The sequence below is a fragment of the Onychostruthus taczanowskii genome, unplaced genomic scaffold (genome assembly GCF_017590055.1).
Source record: "Onychostruthus taczanowskii isolate IOZ18803 unplaced genomic scaffold, ASM1759005v1 scaffold22, whole genome shotgun sequence".
In the NCBI taxonomy this organism is placed as follows: domain Eukaryota; kingdom Metazoa; phylum Chordata; class Aves; order Passeriformes; family Passeridae; genus Onychostruthus; species Onychostruthus taczanowskii.
In genome coordinates, this window is record NW_024499462.1 from 13,091,561 (window position 1) to 13,116,824 (window position 25,264).

The 25,264-nt window shown below is 40.3% G+C and overlaps 1 protein-coding gene across 3 annotated transcripts; it reads right to left on the bottom strand.

Moving 5' to 3' along the window:
- Positions 1-3,456: 3,456 nt before the first annotated feature.
- On the bottom strand, positions 3,457-25,208 carry HELLS (helicase, lymphoid specific). Of its 3 annotated transcripts, XM_041405037.1 has the most exons (22): positions 25,126-25,205; positions 24,932-25,053; positions 21,300-21,422; positions 19,937-19,996; positions 19,411-19,447; positions 19,254-19,318; positions 18,768-18,809; positions 17,797-18,021; positions 16,168-16,350; positions 15,774-15,917; positions 14,999-15,195; positions 14,435-14,531; positions 13,342-13,503; positions 12,686-12,828; positions 11,413-11,551; positions 9,944-10,027; positions 9,737-9,856; positions 9,288-9,404; positions 8,229-8,388; positions 5,907-6,003; positions 5,624-5,700; positions 3,457-3,980 (listed from the first exon to the last, which is right to left on the bottom strand). In XM_041405037.1, exons 1-22 carry the CDS (start codon positions 25,154-25,156, stop codon positions 3,883-3,885), a joined length of 2,523 nt encoding a protein of 840 aa, XP_041260971.1. In that variant the 5' UTR covers positions 25,157-25,205; the 3' UTR covers positions 3,457-3,882. The 3 variants fall into 3 exon arrangements, with proteins under 3 accessions (XP_041260971.1, XP_041260970.1, XP_041260972.1); XM_041405036.1 differs by having other exon boundaries at positions 24,932-25,208; XM_041405038.1 differs by lacking the exons at positions 3,457-3,980; positions 5,624-5,700; positions 5,907-6,003 and adding an exon at positions 6,138-6,783 and having other exon boundaries at positions 24,932-25,208.
- Positions 25,209-25,264: the final 56 nt, after the last annotated feature.

A 25,264-nucleotide genomic window follows, 5' to 3' on the forward strand; every position in this document is an offset into this window, starting at 1 on the left:
GGTAGAAGTGTCTGCTTTCTGCTGTTTTTTTGTGCGCTGGATTTTTCTGCTCCCCGGGCAGCAGAAGAGGTGTCCAGTGCATGGTTCCGTTTATCGTGGAGAATAGTGGGAGGGATCTATGAAGTTGAGTCAGGCTGGTCTTGCTGCCAGCTGAGCTGTGAGCAGCTGCCTGCTGGCACCCAGCAAGGGGCAGGTGGGCACAGCCAAGCTGCAGGGCAGGCTGGTGGCCTGTGCCCAGTGCTGCCTCCTCTGTGTCCAGCACTGCTTCCTAATGACGGGACTGGGCACGGCAGTGTTTGCTGCTACTGCATCACCACAGATGTACCCCACAGTCACAAACTGAGCTCTAGGAGAGAAATGGTCACATGACGCTTGCTGGAAACCAGGGAATCTGAGCGTGAAGAGAGAAAGGTTTGAATGGCCACAGTCCCTGTTCTGGCTCCCCCTGGGGGAACACATGTGGCTGCCCAAGGCATCACCCTGCTCCTAGTGCTGCTGCTGTGCACAGCTGCTGGAGGGTGCCTTTGGGGGATGATGTGGGGAGGGGGACACATGGCCCTTGTGCCCTGGACAAAGGGCTGATGGTGCCTGAGAAGCAGAACCTCTACCCGTGTAGAGCACAGAGGAGGCCTGCAGTGGTTATTTCTCTCACACCTCTAAGTGAGATGATGGCTGGCTGTTATTAATCATGTAAAAATAAACTGTTTGTAAGACGTGTCATGTTTCCTTTACAAGAGATTGCCAGTGGTTGAAATCAGCAGGGTGGTTCATGGCTGCACACAGACCCTCTGTGGCCAGCACAGGGCCCCTGTGGGTGTATCTGCAACACCTACAGACGTGGTCACGTCCTTGCCCTGGAAAGCCCTGTCGGTGTTCAGCAATGCTGTACTGCTGCACCCTGTTTCCTCTCCTTCACAATGAATCACACCACAGCACAGCTGCCTTGTATAAAAAAAAACAAAAAACAAAAAAACAACAAAAAAAACCCCAAAAAAAACCAACAAAAAAAACCCAACCAACAAAAAGCTAATAAACCAAAACAGCCAAGCTCAAACCACAACCCCAAACCCAATCCTCATCTGAGGTAAAGCTGACCTGACACCAAGCCTATAAGCCTCCTGCTGTTCAGATAAACAGTGCAGCTTTTGGGCAGGTTGGGCAGGGGACTAGTTCACTAACCCAGCTAAATTTAGTTCAGCCTCTTCAGGCTCCTTCTATGGGCAGAGGCAAGCAAGCAAGGCTGCCATAGCTCAACCAGCCAACTTTGTTTGGATCATCCCTGGGAAAAGCCTGGCTTCCCTGGGCCGCTGGCACACATCAGCACAGACCTCCACAAACTCCAGATAGTAACACAAGTAGCTCTTTTCCAAGGTGAGAGTGGAGGGATTTTTTTCCTGCTGGGATGATGTCTCCCCTCACTACTACTTAGGAGGGTTAATTCTCACCTCTCCACCGCACACTTCCATAGGGAAAGGCTCTCTGTGCTGCAGTGTTGGCAGGAGGGACAGCACAATAAGCAGGTGCAGTGGTGGGAAGCAGACCTGCAGGGGTGAAGGAGGGACCCTAAAGACAAAAACTGCTCTGGCTGTATTGTGGACCAGGTCTCCTGCCTGGCAGTGGGACTGTGGCTGCTTTCTCAGCAGGCTGGGGGCTCAGGGCTCCCCCAGGAAAATGCTGGCTGCTGAGGCCATCTGCAGCTCTGTGTCCCGGCCCCGGAGCCTGGGCTGAGCCCTGCACTGCCTACAAAGTCACTACATTATTTTGCACACAAATGTCTGTCAGCAAAACAGCACTTGTTACAGAAAAGCTCATGATTTTGGGGGCAAGGGCGTTAGAGCCTGGCCCTGCCTGGCATTTCCCTGCCCTCCCACCCAGTGCCACCCTGCAAACGGGTGACAAGCCCTGCTTTGTGCAGGGCCATGGGCTGTCACCAGCCCCAGCTCCTGCAGCCAGGCTGGCAGCCCAGCTGGGAACACTGCAGGGGCTTGGCACAGGACTCGGGGACTACAAAAGATTTGTGGAGTAGTCTGGAAGTGTAGGTTTCTAGTGTGTATACCAGAATTGATCCAATTTATTACATGGGAATGGGTTAGGTGAGGAAATTCACATTTGTTACTTGAAGACTTGGATCACTCTCTGCTGTGGCTGGCTGAGAAAAGGAAAGTATTTATCTTTTATGATGTAGGGCAAAATACTTGACAACTACAGTGTTCACTGTAGTCTGACTTTCCAGATTCCTCAGGAGTTAAACAGTTGGTATCTGCAGTCTGTCAACAATAACAAAATAGGTTAAATAGCCTTGCAACCTCACTGAGCTGTCTGCTAAGTTATCAATAATGTAAGAACACATAAAAGGTGCCTGTGTGAGGCGTGTTGGGCAGTTTGAGTGGCTGAGCATCCTGCTAAAGGGAGCGTCTCACAAAGGTGGGCAGCACAGCACAAAGCACAATCTGACATTTTTAACACCGATTACTTTGGTTTTGCACCATATTGCAGGTTAAGCAGGGCAGATCAGTCTTCAAAAGTTATGTAGGCTGTGTGGGAGCAGCTGTCACTATTGTCTTTAACAAGATTAGGTTGAGATACAGACAGTTTAATAGGGAAAACAAAAGCCACACACACGAGCTAAACACAACAAGGAATGAATTCACTCCTTCCCATGGGCAGGCAGGTGTTCAGCCGTCCCCAGGAGAGGCACATGCTGGACTTTGTATTACTCAAGGTAATTAGTAACTGAACAGAAAAATTAGAAACTTTTGTCTTCAGCAATTACCAAGAAAACGGGGCTTTCACCAGGCAAAGATCAAAGTCAGCTTACTCATTAACAGATTTATCTGTTCCCTTAGAGGTAAGTATGAATATCTCTTGCTACTATAAGATTCACTTCTCTATCAGGCCAATAGAGTAATTATGATCATGAAATGAATGAAAAGTGGTTTCTAAAGTCTGAGTTAGTAGAGGGGTTTTTTTCTGTGTTATCTATGCCAGATTAATGAGCATAACTGCAACTGTGACAGCTCCAGCTGCAATTCCATGACTGCAGCTTTTAAATGACACCGAAAAGACAAACCAGAGGTGAAAGTTTAAAAGCTGCCTGATTCATCCAGTGCTGGACTCCCTTCTCCAGGCTAAACACCCTCAGCCCCCTCAGTCACTCCAATCTGCTCCAGACTCTTCACCAGCTTTGTAGCTCCCTACATCTGCTTCAAATGGGCAACTCAGCTGCACAGGCTGACCAGCAGTCAATACATAAGTAATGTCTGCACCAGAAAGATTTAGGCTATTTTAGGCTCATTGCTTTTTGGTTTCTGTTTTGTGTGTGGGTGTTTTTCTGCTGTTTCGTGGGGTTAATTTGTTTCTCTTTAAATGTATGACATTGGCTAATGTGCTAAATAAATAGGAAAGTGTGAATTAATGGATCAGCCTTGCTTGTTTAAGAAGCCAAAATCCACAGACTTTTAGAACAAAACAGATATTTATTTAATTAAAATAATTCTCAGAAGTTAAAAACAGAAGCTACACAAAGGGCTTTAGCAAAGGTACATGTTCTGTCCCTTCCAAATAATACTATAATTGACACCATATTTTTAAAAAACCCCAGGTGTTTAGGACTTCCACAGGAAGATTTTTTTAAACAAATTTGCCAGTTTATACCACTGAGTACAAGAACTAGCTGCAAATGTGAAACATGCCCATTTTCTTTATGAAAGCCTACTAAAGCTACCACTATCACCTGCAATATAGTCTAGAAAGTGTTAAAACTCACTGGAAGAACACAAGGGATGTGAACAAGGCCTTAAGGAAAGTCAGCATCGAGGACCAGCAAGCATAAGTGACATCTCTGGAAGATCTGAAAGACTACTTAGAGGCCACATTTGCATATTAAAACACACATTCTGCATTGGACTCTGATGACTCTTCTAGGACTTTGAAGACACCCATTTTTTCCTTTTTCATTTTTTCAGAGGCCTTCATTTGATCTAAGATTAAAACAAATCAAAGGTCAACAATAAGAGGTGTAGTAGAAAACAGAATTGGAAAACAAGTTGAAAAAATCATTTTGTAGAATTGGAGAACAAGCTGATAAAATAATTTTGCTCCTTCATCAACAGTTGGCTACTAGACGTTTGTATTCAAAAATATTTTTCAGCTGTATGCTTCTAGGAAATAATTCCAGCATCTCTGGCTAAATTTGAATGGAGAAAAGCAGTTCTAAATCTGCCTGAACTAATCTCATTTTCCTGAAAAATTACCCAGAAAACCTATTTTGTGAAATTACCAGGAGAAATATAAAATTACTGCTCTGATATGTAATATTCTTTCCAAAAATTCAAGGACTTGCAAACTTGTTTTCCTGGCAACTGCAATCACTTTGTTGCCCTTCCAGTGAATATTAAGCTAATGAAAAAGTATTATATTTATATAAATTTAATAATTATGGCTTACAAGGGTGGGAGCTGGAATTTTGCTTTCTCAAGCACTAACTGCAGTTAGCTATAGCAAAAATTCAATATATGATGCCAGACTAATATCTTTGTATTAATATTTTTGACAACTTTATTAATTTTGATTAGCAGAGGAAAGAAAAAAAAAGCAACAATGATAAATATGTTGCACAATAATAAGACAAGATAAACAGCACCTTCTTCAACTTGAAAGAGAAATCAGACTGTTTCACAGTCTGAACTCGTAAAGATATAAACATTATTACTCATTCATCAAGAATAATTTTCTGTATTATCAGCCAGTTGACTGAAATAAGCAGTTTTACAGAACAATGCCTTATTTTTTTTTTCCTAAAGTTTGCTAAGATAAATTAATTTTATGCAAATACACACAGCATACTTACTTAAGGCTAAAATTTTTACTTCTAAATTCTGTAATGACTGGGGGTTTTTTTTCTGTACCTATCCTTGGAGTCTTGTTCTGCTAAAGATGTTGAGGGAAACAAGGCATACTAAACCTACAATTACAAATCATACAAAAGAGATCTATGATCTGGACAAGAATTTTTCCAGTCAGAAAAGTTAAAAGAGTTTTTCAATAGTACCTTGGCCTGATCAAGCACTACAAATTGCAGACAACCTCAAAAAAGAGTTGTGGTTTGGTTGGGGTGTTTTGCTAAATAGCCAATCCACTGATAAGCCATGAGAACTCTCAAAAGCTGGATTTCTTTCTTCCAAATGTTAGACTTGACTTCTTTCTCCCAGAAATGTTAGACAATGTCAGATAAATGTATTTTGAATTATGACAGTATCAAAGAACATTTTTTAAGCTTGCTGGAATAAATCTTTCCTGAGAATAATTTCTATTTTGATCCATTACAGCAACTCTCCTTGAAAGCTGCTTTGCAGAACACCTCCTAATCTATGCTTGTCACTCACAATATGCTCAGGGCACAGCAGGCCTGAATGTGGTTTTCTGGAATACTTTTGTCTAAGTTCTGTTACTTCTTTTCCAGCAAACCATATTGAAAATGTCAACAAAGGGACCAAAGGGTCCTTTGTCAAATGGACAACACAGCTGTAGGGAAATGAAGCTATGGCAGCTTTCTACACACAAAGAACTCTTACAAAATACGAATTTACAACAGAATAAAGAAAACATGAGAACTCAGACTTACCAATAAGATCACTTCTATCCAAAAGTAACTCTAGATCTTTATCACTGATTACTTTCTCTTTAGATCCTTTAACCTCCCTGTTAAAGAAGAAATATCTCTCAATAAAGATAAAAGCATGTTAGCATTACAGAGAAGTCAGTTTTCCCATGCAGCAGAATCCCTAGGACATTCTTTCCTCTATGAAGATCCACATACCACTTCATAAGACAAGAGAGCTCTTGACAGCTGCTTGCAAGTTACAAGTAACAAACTCATGGTCCAAGAAAATATGAAATCTGCATACCTCTCATAGTCTCTGGATTTCAGTAATTCTAGCAATTCCTGAGGGTCCAGGCAGCTTTTTGACTGTGCTAGGCCAGATTTGCCACCTTTAAACTGATCTGTAGAAAGAATAAATTTTAAGAAAGCACATAGAGACTAGAACAAATTACTGTTGAATATCAAAACTAATGGTAGGTTTCATTGCTTCAGTCCTCATATAAACACACCTTACACTAACAGACTCAGAGGTACATGAAGGTTTGCATGCAGGCCTTTCACTTTCTATAATATGTATGTATGTAGACATGTATGTAGTATGCAGAAGAACCGATTAAAACACCAACTCAACATGCCCACATGAACACACAGAGCAGAAAAGCTGTTAGTTCTACTTACAGTAAAAACATTGTAAATAAAGTTATATGGTGGATGCTGAAGTTTGTTCCCTTTGTATTGTAAGCTGGTTAAAACAAAGTAAGTTGTATTAACCACAAGACACGAAATATGTGAAAAATGTGGTTTGCAGAGAGAACAGCCTCAGTATAATGAAACAGACAGACATGACAAAGTAATACCCCTGACACAGACTGCTTGCTTGAGACTATGCTAGCACCTATTTACAGCAAATCTGGATGTCAGTCCAACTGTAAAAAACATTACACAAGAGTATTACCTAAGCAAAGCTGAGCATGAAGTCAAGCTCGGTCATACATTTCAAGGAGACTGGCAAGACTTGCTGTTCTGTGCCAAGTTTCCACAGTTTTTATCAACATATGTACCCATTTTATTGATGTGTCTTCACTGATTCCTTTCATCACACTGATGTTCCTTCCTGTATCTTGGCTTCAGAAATCCTCCCTACATCTTTTCCCATCTCCCTTCAAGAACTCTGAGTTTATCTGTGAAGTGCAAATCAGATTCAAGTTCCAGAGCAGTCTGAGCTGTAGGATTCCCTCCCCCATTAACATCTACAGCACTGACAGACATGCTCCAGGTGCTTTCATGTGTTACTAGTGATGATGTCTCTCCCTTAGCTTTCAGTTTCACAAACTGAAAGCTAAGTTTCATTCAGTTTCATTCATATTAATGGTATTAAATAGTGCCATGGAGGTCTCGAGTTGCCATACTACAGTTTCCCAAGCAACTTTCTTCAATGAAACAGAAGCAGGAGAAGGAAAGCAAAAAAAAAAAAAAAATTGATGTTTTGTAACAAAATCCAGTTCTTAAGCTCCAGTATTTGTACTGTATATACCCTACACAGTTAGTTTTGTGATTTTTGTTCCTCATTTGCTTCTCCTAAGTTCCAACACTTTTTAGATATTCACAATAACAGGATCCATAACATCAGCTTTACATTTACACAATGAATCCAAAGTTTCCTGAAGTGACACCCCTACCTAAGCTGAAAGATTTACATGTGGTACACCCATAGATGCCAAGATAAATATTGAACTTATTGCAAAACTGAAGGCATTGACAGTTATCTTCCTTCCAGTACAAGCACTCCCAGTCTCCAGTGCTGCCTTAGTACATGGCAGTCACCTATTAGATCCCATTCTGTGCTCATCTTGCTGCTTGGGTTTTAACTTCAGTTTGGACCATTATCAAACCATTAAAAAAAAAAAAAAAAAAAACAAGAAAGCATACTGGTCAATAACTGGCCTACAAAGAGGCAGCCCTGGCAGTCACACCAAGACAGCAGTGCAAAAAGATTACAAAGAAAAAGGCTAATGCTAGGATAAAGTAATTATCAAAGATAACATCATCCAGAATCAGAGGCAAACCACAGCTTAGGCTTGACTGTGCAGTAGAAAGAGGTGTGGCTTTTTGCCCTTATGAAAAGGCTTTGTTCCCCCTCAATATGAGAATACAAGAATGATGAGAAGTTTTAGCCTCCTCTGAAGTTTGATATAAAACTAGTTATTGTTCAGCAGCCAAGCTGCAAGAATTGCAATTCTGCAAGTGAGCTTAATGTTTGAAAATTGCTATATATAGGGAGCTACAGTCCAAATGTCACAACAGCTACAGAAGCAAAGCAGGATTCCTATAGGATCGGTACAAGAAAAACTCATCCCCAAAAGGGACACTTGAAAGCAATCACTTTCTAAAGACTTTTGAGTATGACAAGCCATATAATCAAGAACATCACAAGAATCACCATTGTTCTGTACAAAAACCTAAGGACTATTTTTCTATTCAGCACTGGCCAGTTGTTTGAACAGGACTGGACTTCTGTGGTTATAACACACTGGACAGAGGCAAACAGGATACTGAAATCTGTTACAGCTTGAGATTTAAAGAAGGAACACATGTTGGCATGAAGTCCTAAGAGAAAGATACTAACTTTTATGGATAATGAGCTTCTCCAGCTTCCTCTTGGCAGCAGCTCTCTCCACAATCGTCTGGTCAATAGTATTTGCTGTCACAAGACGATAAACAACTACCGGCTTCGTCTGACCAATTCTGTGACACCTGTCTTGGGCCTGCAAGTCTGACTGGGGGTTCTGAGTAGATAAAGAAATAAAGCAGTAACAATTTAGTTAGGCCATTATCCTTTTTTTAAAGGACATACTACATGCAGCATTTTTAATGGGGAGCTCAGAGTCAGTGCAGATGCAGAAGAAACGTGGTGTATTATACAACTCTACCCCTCTTGACTCTTAAGCTTGTCCATGACAAGCTCTGCTGTTATAGCTGCACAGGCAGAGAAACCCAAGCAGCTTGGACTGCTGCTGCACTGTCTGCTGCAATTTTCTACTGGTGGACGTGGTTAATATGACAGACTTGGATGATAATTTTAGTTGTAGGCTTGTGGTGGGGTCTTTGTTAGAGGATAAGAAAAGGTATTTTAAAAGTTTTCAGCCGTTTCTGAAGCTGAAAATAGCAGCATTGTCTACTAAAATAAAGTGAAGATACAGAGGTCCTCAGTCATTTCCTTCCCAACATCTCTTTTTCAGCCTCCAGATTTACAGGAGCAGAAGAATCCTAGCTAGCTAAAACACATATGGCAAATCACAGAGGAAATTCATGGAGCTGATACTAACATGGCAGTTGTTGTAAACAGGGAACCCATAAAAGGTCCACCTACACTCAAATTTAAGTAATAAAAAGAAGGAAATGTAGTGACAACACCAAAAAAAACTCCTGCTTTTGGTAACTCAGGGGCAAACTCAGAAACCAACTCTAATGTTGTATTCAGTAACCCAGGACTTTCCAAATGAGGCTGTATTATTTCACAAACAAAATGTTTGCACATGTTAACATGCTACTATTGTCTTCACATAACACCTCATTAAGGTTATAGAAATGGTCTATACCATAATAGGTTCACAATTGATTATCAAAAGCAGCAAGAGAAAGCATTTTTGACACCTATCACTAGGTTCACAATCTGTCAACATACCCAGTCACTGTCATATATGATAACTGTGTCTGCCGCAGTTAAGTTAATGCCCAGGCCTCCAGCTCTTGTACTCACTAAGAACAGGAAGACTTCACGGTCAGTATTAAATTGATGCATCTGGAAGAGATTTCATCTATTAAAAAAAGTAGATGGACCAAACATAACATGGCTAATGGTTAATGAGACCTGTTTAAAAAGATGAACACACAGAAAATACAACACAAGCTGTCAGAGGTTTTAAGAAGCACTGCATTTTAGGCATACCTCAAGGTAATGGTTAGCAGCACACTTTACAGCTTCAGTTTCTGAGCCACAGATACAAAGAAGACTGTTTTCAGCATATACATGTTTTGCCTATTAAAGGCAAAGTGCTGTGCAAAATCATATCCCAGTGTCATGGCAAAAGCAGAATTTGCTGATGTGCTCACATGGCATGCCCATGTACTTACATTTTCTTCTCTCTGAGAGTACGACATAGAGCCATCCAATCGACTGAATTTGAAGTTTCTCAGGTAACAGTAATCCATCAAAATGTCAAGCATCACAGTCATTTGTGAGAACAACAAGACCTACAAAACCAGAAAGATTCCTTAATAACATTTTTTGTTCCTAAAGAGATGACTGTATCTCATCTCTCCAATAATCTTCAGCTTTACCTTATGTCCTCTCTTTTTAAGTTCTGGAAGCATTCGGTCCAAGAGGAGAAACTTGCCTGAATTCTTTACTAGATCTTCATCAACCTTGGAACAGGGAAGAAGGGACCATAAATTAGGAGGGAAGGAGACCAATGGCTTCCCCAGCTCAGAAGCACCAACAAAAACCCTCTGAAATCTCACTGAGACAAGCATGCACCATTTTCTTAACTAAAAGCCATACTATTGGAAGTAATGTTAATTTAAGCAAACAACATAGAATCACTTAAATCATAATACAACTAAATTGAACTCCACCATTTCATATGCCCAAATAATTATTTTTTAAAAGGAATTAGTTTTCACCCCGTTTCTGGAGAAGCCCTCATGTTGTTAATTTTTCCTCATGGAATAGTGCTGCTGTTTCTCTCCCAGTCTGTAATTAAGACACAAGGCTTCCCCCTACTGGAGACAGAGAGGCACCGCTGAACAAGTTATTACACATCAGCCAGCGGTAAAAGTTCACAGCAAGTTTTCCCACTGCTGCCTTAAACCCCTCTTCAGGAGAGCTTGCTAGATCTAATTCCAGCCACGGGCTAAGGGCAGGGAAACAGAAACTTCTAAGGTCTGAAACATACAGCAGCCACTGTGGTAATTAGGAATATATCCCTGACTCCTGTGGATGGTGTCAGCTGTCAAATGGTCTCCATTTTCAACAAAACACTTTTCCCTCAGCTCCCTGGCCTGGGGAATCTGCTTTTTATGCACGTACTTTACATTGATACACTTCAACAGCATACTCTGGAGTACAGCAGGCTCTGTTATCACTCACCAAATAGGAAACATGACTACACATACATACAAATCTACATCTACATTTAGAATGTGCAAGCAACTTCCAGTTCTTTAAAAATCTTTCAATTCAAATTATTTCACACTTTCCTGTATTTCCATCTGCTTTGTGTAGATTAAACTACCATCTGGTCTTTGTGATATAACTTGGATTTCTTCCCTTTTGAGGAAGGATGCTATATTCTCTGAGCAGATGACTGTTATATTTGGTACAGTTCTTCAACAACTCACGCTTCAACACCTCCTGGCAGTGTGTACAATTTACTTCATGAACAGTTCACCAGGGTTAGCATTTGTTTTGAAAAATAACCCTGGTAAGGAGACCTTGAGGCAGCCCCTAAAGCACCTGGAGTCAGTGGAAGCCAGCAACTCTGAATATCTCTCCACCAGCGGAAGAGCACTGCCACAATGAAGAACACCACGGCACCACTGTGCAAAGGCTGAATGGGCACAGCAGCTGAACAGGTCCCTGCTACTGCTGCTGCAGGAAGTTTCATATAATGATTCAGTATACTGCTGGAATTCAATAGGAGGCGTGTGCCAAATCCATTGAAAAGGTCATTCTTTACTGACATCAGCTCCCAGTCTATTGCTTTTTAATGCCTGGAGTAAAGTTTCTCTCATGCTTTTAAAATGTGTACCTTGAATTGTTGTGTCGCAGGATCCAAAGGATACTCAATAAGATAGGGGTGATTACAACACTTCCTCAATAACATCATAATATTCTGCAGTTTAAGGTTCACCTCGGAATCCGTGGGAATGCTCACTTCTACCACTGGCCTTGAAAAGACACAACATCTTATTAGTACTGAAAGTGTTCCCTTATTATGCTATCAATATTTGAGAGAAAAAAAACCCTACAACAAAATCAAGCAATGCAGTCACATGCTGTGACATGCTCAAAATCCCTCATAGTCTGTAAAGCTATTACCAGACAAAACTTTTTAGAGCGCCACACTTGGCAACAAAGGAATAACTGTTTGCCATTATTGATTTAAAATATAAAAGAGCAGTCAGTAGTAATTAGAAGCAGAATTTGACTTGTTCAAGTCACCCAGCAGAAAAGGGAAGAGAAGCAAGCCCTCACCAGACCACAGTCAGGTTTCCTGGGGAGCAATACCCAAGATATTCCAGAAACAGCTGTCTGCCTATCCCTGAATTTGGCTACATTGCAGGAATCATATTTAGCTCTTCTACATGTAAGTACTGTCTCCAACATAAGGGATCCATGCATACCACAAATCTAACACAAACGCAGATTTAATTGTCTGTTCTCACAGGCTACACTGGACTAGAATAAAAATCTAGCAAAATAAACACTTTTCAACCTGAAGATTCTCCTTATGCCCAAGGGACTTTCAACCAATTTAGAGCCATGAACAGAAGGAAAAGTGGAGGACATTTGGAGTGACACTGTCTTTCAAAGCAACTGCTATGCATGATGGGGCCTTTCTCTCCTGTGGATGGCTGAACACCTGCCTGCCCATGGGAAGCAGTGAATTAATTCCTTGTTTTGCTTTGCTTGCATGTGCAGCTTTTGCCTTCCCTATTAAACTATCTTTATCTCAAACCACATGTTTTCCAGCTTTTACCCTTCTGATTCTTTCCCCAACCCCACTGATAGAGTTGTGAGTGAGCAGCTGTGTGGTGCTTGGCTGCTGCCTCGGGTTAAACCACAATTGTGTCCTGAAGTTAACTGTAACTCTAATGAGCCAGTGAGTGATGGTACAATAATCACTGCTATCACAGCTCAGTGGATACCAGGTAAAATCAAAGAAACAAACCATAAAGCTAGAAGTATTGTGAATCACTAAATGCCATTCTTCCTGATCAATTTCAGTAAGCAAAGCACTGGAAGCAAACTAAGAGGGAGATAGACAGTACAACAAGAAAAAAAAAATTCAAGACAGGCACCTCTCTTTTTCTACTTCCTCTTGCATTCTGCTAATTAATTTTTCCAAGTCATCAGGTGAACCATTATGATCTTCACAATAATCAACCACTTTCTGACTACGGCGTTTTGGTCGGCCTGTAGAGCTCAACTCAACTGCTTCTTCCTGTGGGAAATGAGAACATTACCATCAACAGCAGCCAGCTTCAGAATCAAAGGCCTGTGCTGATCCAAGAATTCTCAAAACTCAAAAGAGGCCTCAGTGATGTGCATTACGCAACACTTATTTAGACTCAGCAGCTTAAATTTTGGCTAGGTAGAACATGCAGCCAAATTGTAAAGGTCTACAACTGTAAATTTTGAAAGTTTCTGTTTGATTTTAGAAAGCTACATTCATACCTTACTGATTCTAAGCTGACGCTGTCAACTCCACAAAAACAATGCTCCTTCCCTCCCAAGCTACAAGTAATCAAGACCATATTTACACTTAGATTGTTTTAGCTCTATGCCACAGGCCTGTCACAGTAACTGCCACTATTGAAATAGATAACAAATAGATCAGACTCAAAATTTAAGAATAAAAGCAGGTTTAGTTACAATGGTAATGAAGCAGTACCAATATGGTTTTGCAAAGGAGCTATTACAAGCAAGCACATTCTATGTGCTCATCAGCACATACCTCATTATTTCCCAACAGTTTCCTAATGGTGCGATTGACAATGGCGGTATAGAAAGTTTCCTGCTTCTTTGACAGCGGCGCATACACCACAACTTCTCGTTTAGGAGGCACCTCAAGAGCAACATCTGACTTCAGCCTTCTCAGTAAGAATGGTGTCAGAATCTGAAATGGCGAGCAGATACTACAATTACTCAAAGCTGTCAACACAGCTAGTTTAAAACAAAGAAAACAAGACAACCCAGAAGCAGGCCTACTGCTGTAACGCTATTTTGCCAATTTAAAGTACGAGAGTTAATTTGCACATATATTTAGTTTTTTAATACTTATGCCTACTCAACATTTTCACACACATGCTGGTACTAATGTGTTGAAACACACCCCTTAACATTTAAAAAATTTTGAAGTGCTTAGTAGGGGTGCAGTAGTAACTGTTACAGACCTTTCTCACAAATTCCAGTAACTTAAAGCAATCTTAATACAAAAGTGCTCATTTTTTTTGTTATATTTCTTAATTCAAGTTTTTCTGAAGACGCCCAAAACCTTTAACCAAAATAAATAAATTGTCATCGACAATTATACATAGAAGATACAGTTTACATCCCTCAGCAGCAGCTTATAATGGAAAAATGATAGGTCTGTAAGCATTTACTTCGCACACTCTCTTAAAAAAAGAGCTTTAAGTGTTAATTTGAAGACAGCCATATTATATCAACAGTTTGTCAAAAGGTATTCTGCACAACACCTAAAAGTTACAGAAGTTCCCTCAAAGTTACCTTTTAACAAAATAAATACACTGATTAAATCTCTTGGCAAATTGAAATCTGTAACTGCAATTAAGTTTGACTAAACTTAATTCAGCTCCAAGAATAAAAATGAGTGGCTATGAAAGAGATACATTGTTCCTTTAGCATTTGTAAGTGCTGCAAAGATTGAAAAGAACACCCTACAAATCTCAAGAAGTCCATAAGTGCCACAATAAAAGCCTCAGACCAGAATTCAGCATCACAAACAAGATTTTGGCACACTTCATGACATGAATGGTCAATGTTACAACTATATCATAAAAAATACAAAATGAAGGATAAATGAAAACCTGATGCAGCATATGCAAGATGTTTTGCTCCCTTTCTTTAGCAATAATATCTTCAGCAGTTTCTGTAATGCTGGTAATATCAAACCAGGATTCAAAGCTATAAAAATAAAGCAAGGAAAAAAATAGCTTACTAAAATAATTAAGAATAATAGCCACGAAGTATTGATTCTTCTCTTATCCTGTGAATAAAAAAAAAAAAAGCATTCACATGAATAGAAGGTGTGTCTGCCAGCCTCACAAAGCTTCATCCAACACTTTTGAGAATCTCCAAAAAGCAGCACCAGGTATTTGTGATAAAGCAAACATCTCTCAGCACAAATGTTCATGTCTTTGCTCACTCAGCTTCCACTATCTAGGGAGACAACAATTAATTCCTTCCTTTCTGAAACTACTAAGTGTGAGGCAAGACACATTTCAAAGCCTTAGCCACCAAATAATCATACTGGATTACAACTATGCCATAAAACAACTCTTCACATGCTGATAAGTTTAATAATTAAAGAGTCATAATAATACTCAAACACAACAAACAGAAATAGTTTCCACCATCAGATTGCAACCTACCTTTTCAAATCATCAAAAACATCAGGCAATAGGAAGTTAAGCAATGACCAAAGCTCTGCCAAGTTGTTTTGCAGGGGGGTGCCAGTCAACAGGAGTTTATTGTCTGCGTTAAATCGTTTCAATTCTCTGATAAGGCGGCAGTTCATATTTTTAATCCTGTGACCTTCATCTACTATGAGGTACTTCCAGTAGCAGTTCTATGAAAACAAAGGATATTTCAGTAAATTTTAGCTTTATTTCATCAAAACAGGTGTCAGATTAATTAAGAAGCAATAATAAGATAAGCACTGTTTGATTCTGCCTGTTACAAAGGTTCTATTTACTGTTTTTCACTTTGCCAAACTAATAGAGCTGAGCCCAAACAGTTAGTGCCACGCATCTGCTTCATGTGACTACCTTTTAGAAAGCTTAGGTGCTTAAAACAGAACTTCTGCAAGAAACTCATCTTGCTAAAACAACCACTGTGATGTTAACAACAATATTTATACATTAAGTATGGTTCTTGCTCTAAACATGCTTAACCATCACCTACAGGACGGTAAGAAAAAGAGCAGGTATGCTCTAACTATCTGCTTTTAGAATAATGTTGTTTGAAGAACTTAAGCATTAAATTGCAGAGCTACTACTACCAAGGAAACAGAAATAAATGCCAACATACATGCTACAGTATGAAACTTATTGTACAGGCAGCATGTGGGGTTTTTTACTGTGTTCAAAAGCACTGCTATCAGTATTGAGGCACAACACAGTCTTGGAGCTAAGAGAACTTGGGTACCTGCAGGGCAGCTCTGTCTCGCATTGCTATTTCAAAGGAAGTGATGACCACAGGATAGATTTGCAGTGATCCTTGTCTTCCGCGTATTTTACGAACCAGTTTGCGACGCTCCTGCTGAGTTCCGTGATAGAGCATTAGTGGAATCTGTAAAAAAGGAGATTACAAGTCAGGACTATGATGCCCATTTTAAGCTAATGGGAGAACAGTAGAAATACCAAGATCTCTTATAAGAAGGCTGTAAATACATAGCAAGTCAGAGCAGTTTGTAGTAACAACTACACTTAAAATTATGTTCTATATAGAGAAAGCTTCAAGACAAAGAATTTAAATAGAAATTAAACAATTTGTGCTTTTAAGCCTAAGGGAGAAGAATAAAAGTCTTAATTTCTTTTACCTCTGGGGTAAATCTCTTGAATTCAGACATCCAGTTTGGAAGAGTAGACAAAGGACCACATACTAAGAAGGGACCAGGGACCCCTCGCTCCACCATCAGTGCTATTGTTGCAATACACTGGATTGTCTTCCCCAGCCCCATTTCATCAGCTAAAATGCCATTAATACCATTTTCCCAAAGCATCTGCGCATGGGAAAAAAAAAAAAAAAGAGTAAATGCAAAATAATCAACACACATTTGGAAAAACAAAGATCTTTAGGAATGCAACATCTGTGGAAACTCTCTACTAGGCCCATTTTATATTACAGATGAAGATGATTGTATTATAAAAATAAATACAAGCATCTTGTAAATGCTGGATATTCTCATGTAGACGTATGCACTCCTAGCCAACTAAGTGCCTGACTAGGGCACAAAAAACAGAACAGTATCAAAGGAAAGTACATAATTTAGTGTTGCACCAGAAGGCGCTTTAACTGCAAGTAAAGCTTGCATTACCCAAGGTTTTACTCATCCCAGCTCTGAAACTTCACTTAGCTCTGCTTTCCAAAAGACCAAATGACTGTGCTGACTTGTCAGTGGTATCTACTCAAGAAGCTTCTGTAGGCATGGAGCTCATGTTGCTACCTCACCACAAGAAAAAGGTACACTTCCTGGCCAGCACAGCCACCTGCTCCAGCCAAAGTCCTTTGTGCAGACACTGCCTACTCTGACAAAGAGCAGAGCAACCTCTCACAAAAAACCAGAAAGACACAGAATTGCTCTTTGCACTTTCTGCTGTTCAATAAAGATACATAAAGAGATTATTATAACTGAAGGCCCAACTAAGGAAAACGGTTTTCCCTTCGGAAGAGGCCTGTCTTCACTGGGCACTTTCCAGTAACAGACGTGAGTGAGCAAGTTCAGTCGCACTCACTTGAGGGGTGAGTCTAAGCATGTTGAAACGGACTGTGAACACTTGTAGGGAAGAAAAACAGAAAGAAAAGATCTGAGAGAAATATGAGATCAGTAGCAGAATTAAAATTAGTTTTGATTCTTATAAATTTTTTAATTTAGCTTGCATACTGAAACAGGTAGAAGTTAAAAAAGTACGTGGGTAATTTTGATGTCAAGCTCCTATTTATTTCAGAAGCTAAAGACATAGCATTTTTAACACACTGTGCTAATATTACTAGTTAAAACTCCGAGATACAGAGAACGAAAATTCATCTGTGTCAAACCTGCAAAGGCAACAGGTCTTTGAATCTTTGAATACCTCTGGGCTAGGTACTGAAGCCCTTGAGAGAAACAAGTAAGACCGTCTCTCAGTAGGATGTATAGCTCTGCTTTCACAAACTCTTTGTAAGGAAGGTTGAGTTGAGTAAGAAAATAGATGGAAAAAGGAAAGATGGAGAACACCAGCCAGAAACTCTATTAAAAAAGGCTTAGAATCACCAATACTCTTCCCACACTAAACATTTTATTTGCTGCTTCACAACTTTTTCAACACCAGATTCTTGTACCATGAAAGATCATAACTCTCTCCTCTTCACCTTCCCTATACCAACTATGATCAGAGACTTCCAAAATGTTTTCCCCTCCACACCAGTTTCCAATCAGAATTCTGATCAAATTCAATTACTTCCATACCCTTAGCCACTCCATGCCTTCTACTTGGTACCACCTCATTACACCACCAGTAAAAATCTTTGGCTGCTGAAAAGGCAGTGGTTGTCCGTTAAATTTTCGCACTGGATCAAGAAAGTGCTTGGCACTGCGTCGTACAGCTTGACACAACCTGTCCTTGATGACACTGTTTGAGTCTCCATTTTTCTGCAGGTCTTCTGGATGCAGGTTTTCAGCAGAGCTTTCATCCTACAGAAGGAAGGTCAAGGAGCATGTGACAAGTAGAATGCACATCAAAGCCTGCTAAGACATACTTCTTCCCAATTTACACTAGCCTTAATGTGCAGTAGTAACTCAATCTCTGACACAAAGACTTCTTTAGAGTCAACTGTCCACTCAAGAGTAGACTTTGTTCTCCTTTAGAATTCAAGAGCAGTGACAGCTACTGAAGGTATTTGGCTTATAATTTTCTACCCATAAAAGTAAACAGACTTAAAACCTTCCTCACAGAGGCTGGCATTCAATGCAGCAATTTCCCTTCTGTAAGCAGAAGGGCTTTCCTTTCTGTAAGCTGTTCTAATGTTAGGAAGCAATTCACACTGTGCATGCAGCTCTGGAACTGCAGAAGCAAAAAAGAGACCTCACCTGTTATCTCTACACTTGACTGCTTAAAAATTACTGGTTTAAAGTCTTAAGCACCAACACAAATATTTTCTAATAAACTCCTATTTCCTTTATTTCTGAAGCTACTAGCAATCTATGAAGTATAAATACCTTCAAACTCAGTTTAAAAAAAAAAAAAAATTAAAAGTCTTCACCTTGGATTTCTGAAATAAGTATTTAAGTTGATTCATTTCTAGACTTTAAATCAGGACTTCAATAACTAGCAAAGATGTTTATTTACAGGTAAAGTTTAGGAATACACTATAAAATATAAAAAGCCCTCCCTCCCTTTGGGTTTAGCACTCTTAAACTGCAATAATGTGTCAACATACCTGATTTTCCACTTTACTTTTTTTTGCCACTGATAATATTTCCTGGAAAGAAATGGAAAAAAAAAAAAAACCATGCTCATGTGCTTTTCAACCTTAAAGGCTACGGTAATTTGCATTTCATGTAATCTCTTCATTCATCTTTCAATCTGGATATGCTTTAAAAAGCTTAACATACAAAAGCATTAATCATACAAGTGCCTCTAAAACAAGGCCACACACACCAGGTAATTAATTTCAATTACAAAGGGCAGCTGAAAATTCAATTGGCAACGGTAGACTCTTCACAGTTTGCCTCCCCAAAGACATGAAAAAACCAACAACACTGCCTGTTAGATACATCTTTGCTCACAGACAGACTACTGACTGATAATATCTGGTAGCAATGTGTGAGAACGGAGTGCTCTAAAATACAGATGTCACAGAAATTGGCTCACTCATTAAAAGTGCTACAAAAATCCAGACAACTCATTTATAGTTAGGGCATACCTCTTTGGACATAATTTCTGATATGTTGTATGTCCCATCTTCTCTTCCTCTCTTCTTTTTTGCACCTGTAAGATAATATTTGAGTTTATACAATGCATCAAACATTGAGGAAATCAAACTCACCAGTACTGAAAAAAGGCAAAGCCTAATACATCACCTGATTTCTCCTCTTTGACATCAACTGGGTTTTGACCCTAGAAGATAATCACAGAAAGAGGTTCATCATCTTATGCATCCTTAACTATCACGACACAGATAAAAAGATGTAATCAGACTCCTACCATTACCTTTGAAAGCTTCTTGAAACATTTCTACTACTAAACAGTTTTCAAAAACACAGAAAAAAAAGTTCTTGCTTATTTTTTCTTATGACTTATTCACTATTTTAGCAGAACAAAGCCATCATTGCTAAAACAAAAAACTCCTCAAGACAAATTGAAACCAATTTTTTCTAATAATAACTAGTCAAAAACATCCCCTAAAAATGACTGTCATGGTATACACTTTTTAAGCACTTTCAAACAGTCCTACTACAGTTAAAATAAATATGGTGTATTAGGGAGATCCTGCAAGTCAAACACTGGACAATCAAACTTACTTATTTTACTTACCTTGGTCAAAACAAACATTGTAATTCTCAGACTTTTATTTAAAAGTTGCACAAAGTAGCTACTTAATCTCACCTTGGCAGACTTTAACATCATCTCTCTCTTTCTTTCTAACTTCTCTTTCCTCCTCTGCTCCTAAACAAAATAAAAACCACACATGCAATTCTTGCCTTTCCATAACACCCACAAGAGTACTGTCTACTACAGAAGCAATAGATTACATTGTTAATTCCAAGTTCCATATACTCTGTACATGTTTTTGCAACCCCACCAAGTTTGTTCTGATGTAGTTTAAAACAATAAAACAAAATTTGGACAAGAAAGTGCTCTAAATTGCTTGTCAGTAAGTATTTTAAACACTTAAATACAGTAATTTAGAAAGATTTCAAGAAAAATATTCCCAATTGCAAACTCCTGAAGATTAAATCTACTGCAGTAAGTTCTCCATTTATCCAACGTATACACACTGCATATTCACGGCAGAACAGAGAGCAGTGTAAGTAGCCTGGAATGTCTTTAACAAAGAACCGCTTTCATGTCTTGAAGAACTGAAGATTTTCATTTCATCTACTATTTTTGCTTTTTATTACAGGAAAAGGATCCTGAAGAAAGAGTAGAAGACCTTGGTATTTATCAGATGGAGCACGATTTAGTACTGAAATACACATTCTAGCAATACAATAACCATGAATTCGAGCTGACTGTTCAACTAGAGAAGTATTTTGAAGAGGAGGTTCCTGCAGTCTATCCTGCAGTGTCCCTTTACAGAAAGTGTTGTTCTTAATCTTTTCCTGCTTTTTCCTCTCTCTTAAGCATAAAATCTTGCAAGCTTGTCCATAAATGTACAGTTAAAAAACTCAAGACAAAGCTAGGTATGAACTCAGCAGCCCATGGTTTAAAAAAAAAGACAATTAACACTGTTTTATGGAACCTTGTTTAGCAACAGCATGGCCTCAGGTCACTGTAATTTACCAATTGTTTGAGAGAGGTCTAAGTTAGCATCTTGAAGGCACATCTCATCTTCAGCTTTCAGTTAATAACACAAACAGGCTACTCAACTTCCTACTTGTCAGTTCTTTGCACCTTCTATCCTCCCTCTATGTTTTCTAGCTCCCTTAAACTTCAATTCTTATTTGAAATACTTACTTTGTTTTCTTTGTATTCAGGCCAAAAGAACTGTAAAGGCATCAATGCCATATTTACACTGTGACTTTAAATTATAATTCATGTTCTTCCATGCCTGATTCATATTTTAATTTATAGAACAAATTCTGGACACTACATAAAACATCATGTCATTCCTGTGCACTAGGTTCCAGTAGAGTTTAATGTTACTAATGCAATCTTAAAAACATTTTTACTGCAAACAGTTGGATGGAAAAAAACCCTAAACAGACAGCACCTTAAGAATTGCCACTGCAGACAAGAACACACCTACCTCTAGCTGCTGCTGTTCCATTTTGGTTAGCAAGAATTTGGAATAGATGTTGCTTTTTTCAAGCAAATGTTGAAGCCTCTTATAGCGCATTTCACTTGATTCCCTCTCCCAAGAAGAGCGAGCCTGGCCAACAAGAAGACATGTCAATCATTGACAGATACAACTGTGATTATACTGAAAAACCATTGCTTGTGTTAAAAGCATTAACTCTGATGTGTCTCACACACAGACCCATTTCCTTTCAGCCATGCTACTCTATGATTTGTGACTGTATGGGCTCTCATGTAGCTGAAGTAACTGAGGGCTGCATTGACTTGCACCTGCACCGTGCACACCCCAGAACAGCAGCACACGGCATTCAAGGGTTCAGAGATGCCTCAACTCCAAAGCAAAATGGAATCTCAGTTTATTTGTAGTCTGCAAAATTTTTGAGGGAAAAAACCCTACCTGACAAATTTCAGAACAGTTTCCCTGGTATTACCATATCCCTTCATGTACATTTACACCAAGTTAGTTTTGTAACTGTCTGTATATATTCTTCTTCATGAGAAACTGTCACACGGTTTTACATAGCTCAAGTCAATTGCCAATAAGAAAACAGTAACTTCTACTCACTTTGCTTACAAAATCCACACATGCTTTTAAAAGCAACTGCTGCTGAATTAGTCAGGGCTGTGCGTTTAGAAGTTTGCAAATTACTCTTTAAAACTCATACCAAGACACCCCCAAAAAGTAAAAACTATTCACCCTTCTGCATTCATCTAACACTGCCTGCAAAACCGAGATACCAAACAAGTCACAGAATCATTTAGTTTGGAAAAGACCCAAGATCACGGAGCCCAAGCATTAAGCAGCACTGCCAAGTTACCACTAAACCACTACACTAAGGATGCCTCAGAAGTGCGACATCTCCGGCTTTTTGAGTGCTGCTTCCACTGCTTCCCCAGGCAGTGTCTCAGTGCTTGATCACCCCCTCAGTGAAGAAAATTCCCCAAGAATGTCCCATCTAAACTTCCCCTGGCTCAATTCGAGGACGTTTCCTCTTGTCTTTTTGCTTGTTACCTGGAAGAGGCAGACCCTCCCCCCCACCTGTCTACAGTAGTTGTAAAGAGTGAAAAGTTTTAAATTAGCATCTCCAAGAGAAACCCAGAGACACAAGATGCACAGCTTTACAAGATACTTATCTACGTCACTGCCTTCAAAAGAAACACAAGGGGAAGGGCTAAGACACAGAAAAACAAGGGACTCTTCTGCAACTAAATACACTAATTGGTAAGGAAATGGGATATTTCCTGAACCGTGGGACAAACTGTGAGACACTGAAAAGGGGGAGGACGTCTGTCCCTCCAGAAATCAAAACTTGATTTTCTCCAAGTAATTCCAACCAGCTAGCAATCACCTTGTTCTTTTAAGAGAGGAAGATCTATTCCCACAATTTCTCTAGGGGAGAGATTGCATTCTTGGTTTTCTTTGCTTCTGCTCTCCCCACTCCAGGTTTTACCTTCAGATGACAAGTTCTGAGCTCAGAAAGATCAACTCTTGATGGCAATGCCAAGAGAGAATATAATTAAAACTAACCCACTTTTCCAGCAAACTGCTATTGCTCACTTTTTCTAGGAGTGAGCACGGCACTCTTATTTGGTCAAACTGAAGGACTGTTTCCTCGACCAACTTCAAAAATTTCAAGAGGAAAAAAGAAAACTCAAAGATGAACAGCACTTTAATGACATCTCACTGTGCCTTTTGACTCAAGCCTTAAAGCCTTATGACAGCGGGTTTTTTCCCCTTTTTGATTGAAAAGGTCAAAACCTTGCCACTCTTGGTCACCACACTACATTGACACATATTTGCACAGTGGTATTTCACCATTAACCCTCAAAAAGAACTGACAACTCCTTTGCTCAACTGCTGTACAGATCACCTGGCAGGGGGTTTGCCGAAGTGACAAGCACAGGAAACACAGAAGCTGCCCCCAGGAAGCCTGTGGCAACTACAGGAGCAAATCCCCTTGGTCTGACTGGCCTCTGCACAGGGAAAAGGTGATAAAGCAAACAGGACAGTGGAGCTATATTCTTGCTAGAGGTAAGTCCTGTGGATCCTCAAGAAATGGAGAATACAAAAAACCCCACGTTACAGTATCGTTACAGAAGTTGTCCTTGTGAAAGAAACTAAAATTTTTAGTCTTTTTCTCCATAGTTCCTGTGCAATGAGAAAATTTGCTCTACAGGGGGTTTCCTCTTTACCTTCCAGAAGTACTACCTCCAAATTTTTAGTTCCCAGTCTAATCAAGGAATACCTGAAGCTCCAACATGCTACATCATCACTTACTGTTTGCAACAAAGAATATTATGAGACTTCTGGGAGAATCGATACTCTTTTCTAACTACAGTATCACAAAATAGCACGTCATCAAAACATACCTTTATAAATCCTAACTCGTCTCAGAGTAAGGAAAAAAGAGTAATCAAAATTAGTTCCAGGCCTTAGAGGCTGGTACTTTTCAGGCCCTTAGAATAATATGTCAATTCCTAAGATAGGGAAAAAACCCCATCAGCTAATTTGTCTATTACATAGTTCCTTGAACATCTCGAGATCTTTAAGGTCCCTTCCAACCCAAACCATTCTGTGATTCCTTAGAATACAATTCCCCAAAAAGCATTCAAGAGAACAGTTCTTTCAAGCTTCTATTTCCTTATGTCTGAAACACAACACAAATTATCATGTTACCAGAATACTATATAAGGGATCAGCACGGGTCTAGAAGCACCATGCTCTCATGTTCTCACTCCAAAACAGGCTGGTTACTACCAACTAGTGCTTAACATCAAGGTTTGTCTCAGCAAGGGCACAGTGGTGATGACATCACTTGCGGTGGGAGGTACCATTTCTCCGGAGCAGTCTGTATTTCCTGTAACACAGGCAAACCAAGGTACACAAACGCAAGATCGCCTCCCGGTCTGCTCACACTTCGCTTCTCCTGGCACCAGTGCCAGGTCACAGGCAGCTCCCGCTCAACTGTGCGCAGGGAAGAGCGGACCCAGCCAGTGACGGGCATAAACCTGGTCCTTGTTAGCTGGGCTTTCTCAGCTAGACCACTTCATCACTTCTGCATAAACTATACCTGCTACCGAAATCAACTCGTAACCAGGCTTACTCTGGGAAGGATCTGCACAACTCTACCCAGGCCGTTCGGCTGGTGAGCTTGTTTTAACCAAAGAAGTGTTATGTACACTTTGAGAAACAAAACCAGAAAAGTTTTGTCTTTAATGTTTCAAACAGAAATTCAAAACAGGGGAACTTAATGCTCTTTTTGAAATCAGCTTACTTTATAGGCATTATACCTCACATTTTTAGACTCAGAACGACAGACTTAAAGACGTAATCTTCCCTCCGCAAATTTCAATCTATATAAAACGCAGGAGGTTTCTCCCTAAGTGCAAGAGTTCACCGCTAGCCTTTAAAAACAAAAATTAAGGCCCCCGGTGGATGATCAAAAGGCGCTTATACACCACAGCACGGCCTTTATCAGCCCCTCACGTTTGTTTGTTTTGAAACCCAAGGAGCTGCACGGCCCCGGCCCCCAGGCACGCCGACACAGCCGGCAGGCCGCGGGGTCCCCGGCCGCCCCTCACCTTCTCCAGCATCTGCCGCTCCTGCTCCAGCCCCGCCGCCTCCAGCTGCTCCTCTTCCCTCAGCATGGCCGGCGTGATCACCACCGCTTCTGCCTGCTCCCCCATCTCGGCTCCCAGCGGTTCTGCAACGATTAACGGGCGGTTAGGCACGGTTACTCGCGGTGCCCCCGGCCGTGCCCCCGGCCGCCCCTCACCGCTGCCGCCGCCCGAGTTGCGAGCGGGCATTGCCCCGCCGCGGCCTCGCTCCCGCGCGCGCCGCCTCACCGCCCGCCTCGCGAGAACAAAAACCGCGCGCTGCCCAAGCAGCGCGAGAGGTGGCGCTGTTCTCGCGAG

Coding starts and splice junctions, on each gene's coding strand:
- HELLS (XM_041405036.1), bottom strand. CDS start 25,156: ATGCCCGCTCGCAACTCGGGCGGCGGCAGCGGTGAGGGGCGGCCGGGG. Junction 18,810..19,253: donor CAGAAATTATGTCCAAAGAG/GTATGCCCTAAC, acceptor ATTTCTTTCCAG/GAAATATTATCAGTGGCAAA. Junction 15,918..16,167: donor TCAAGAGATTTACCCCAGAG/GTAAAAGAAATT, acceptor CCTTTTTTACAG/ATTCCACTAATGCTCTATCA.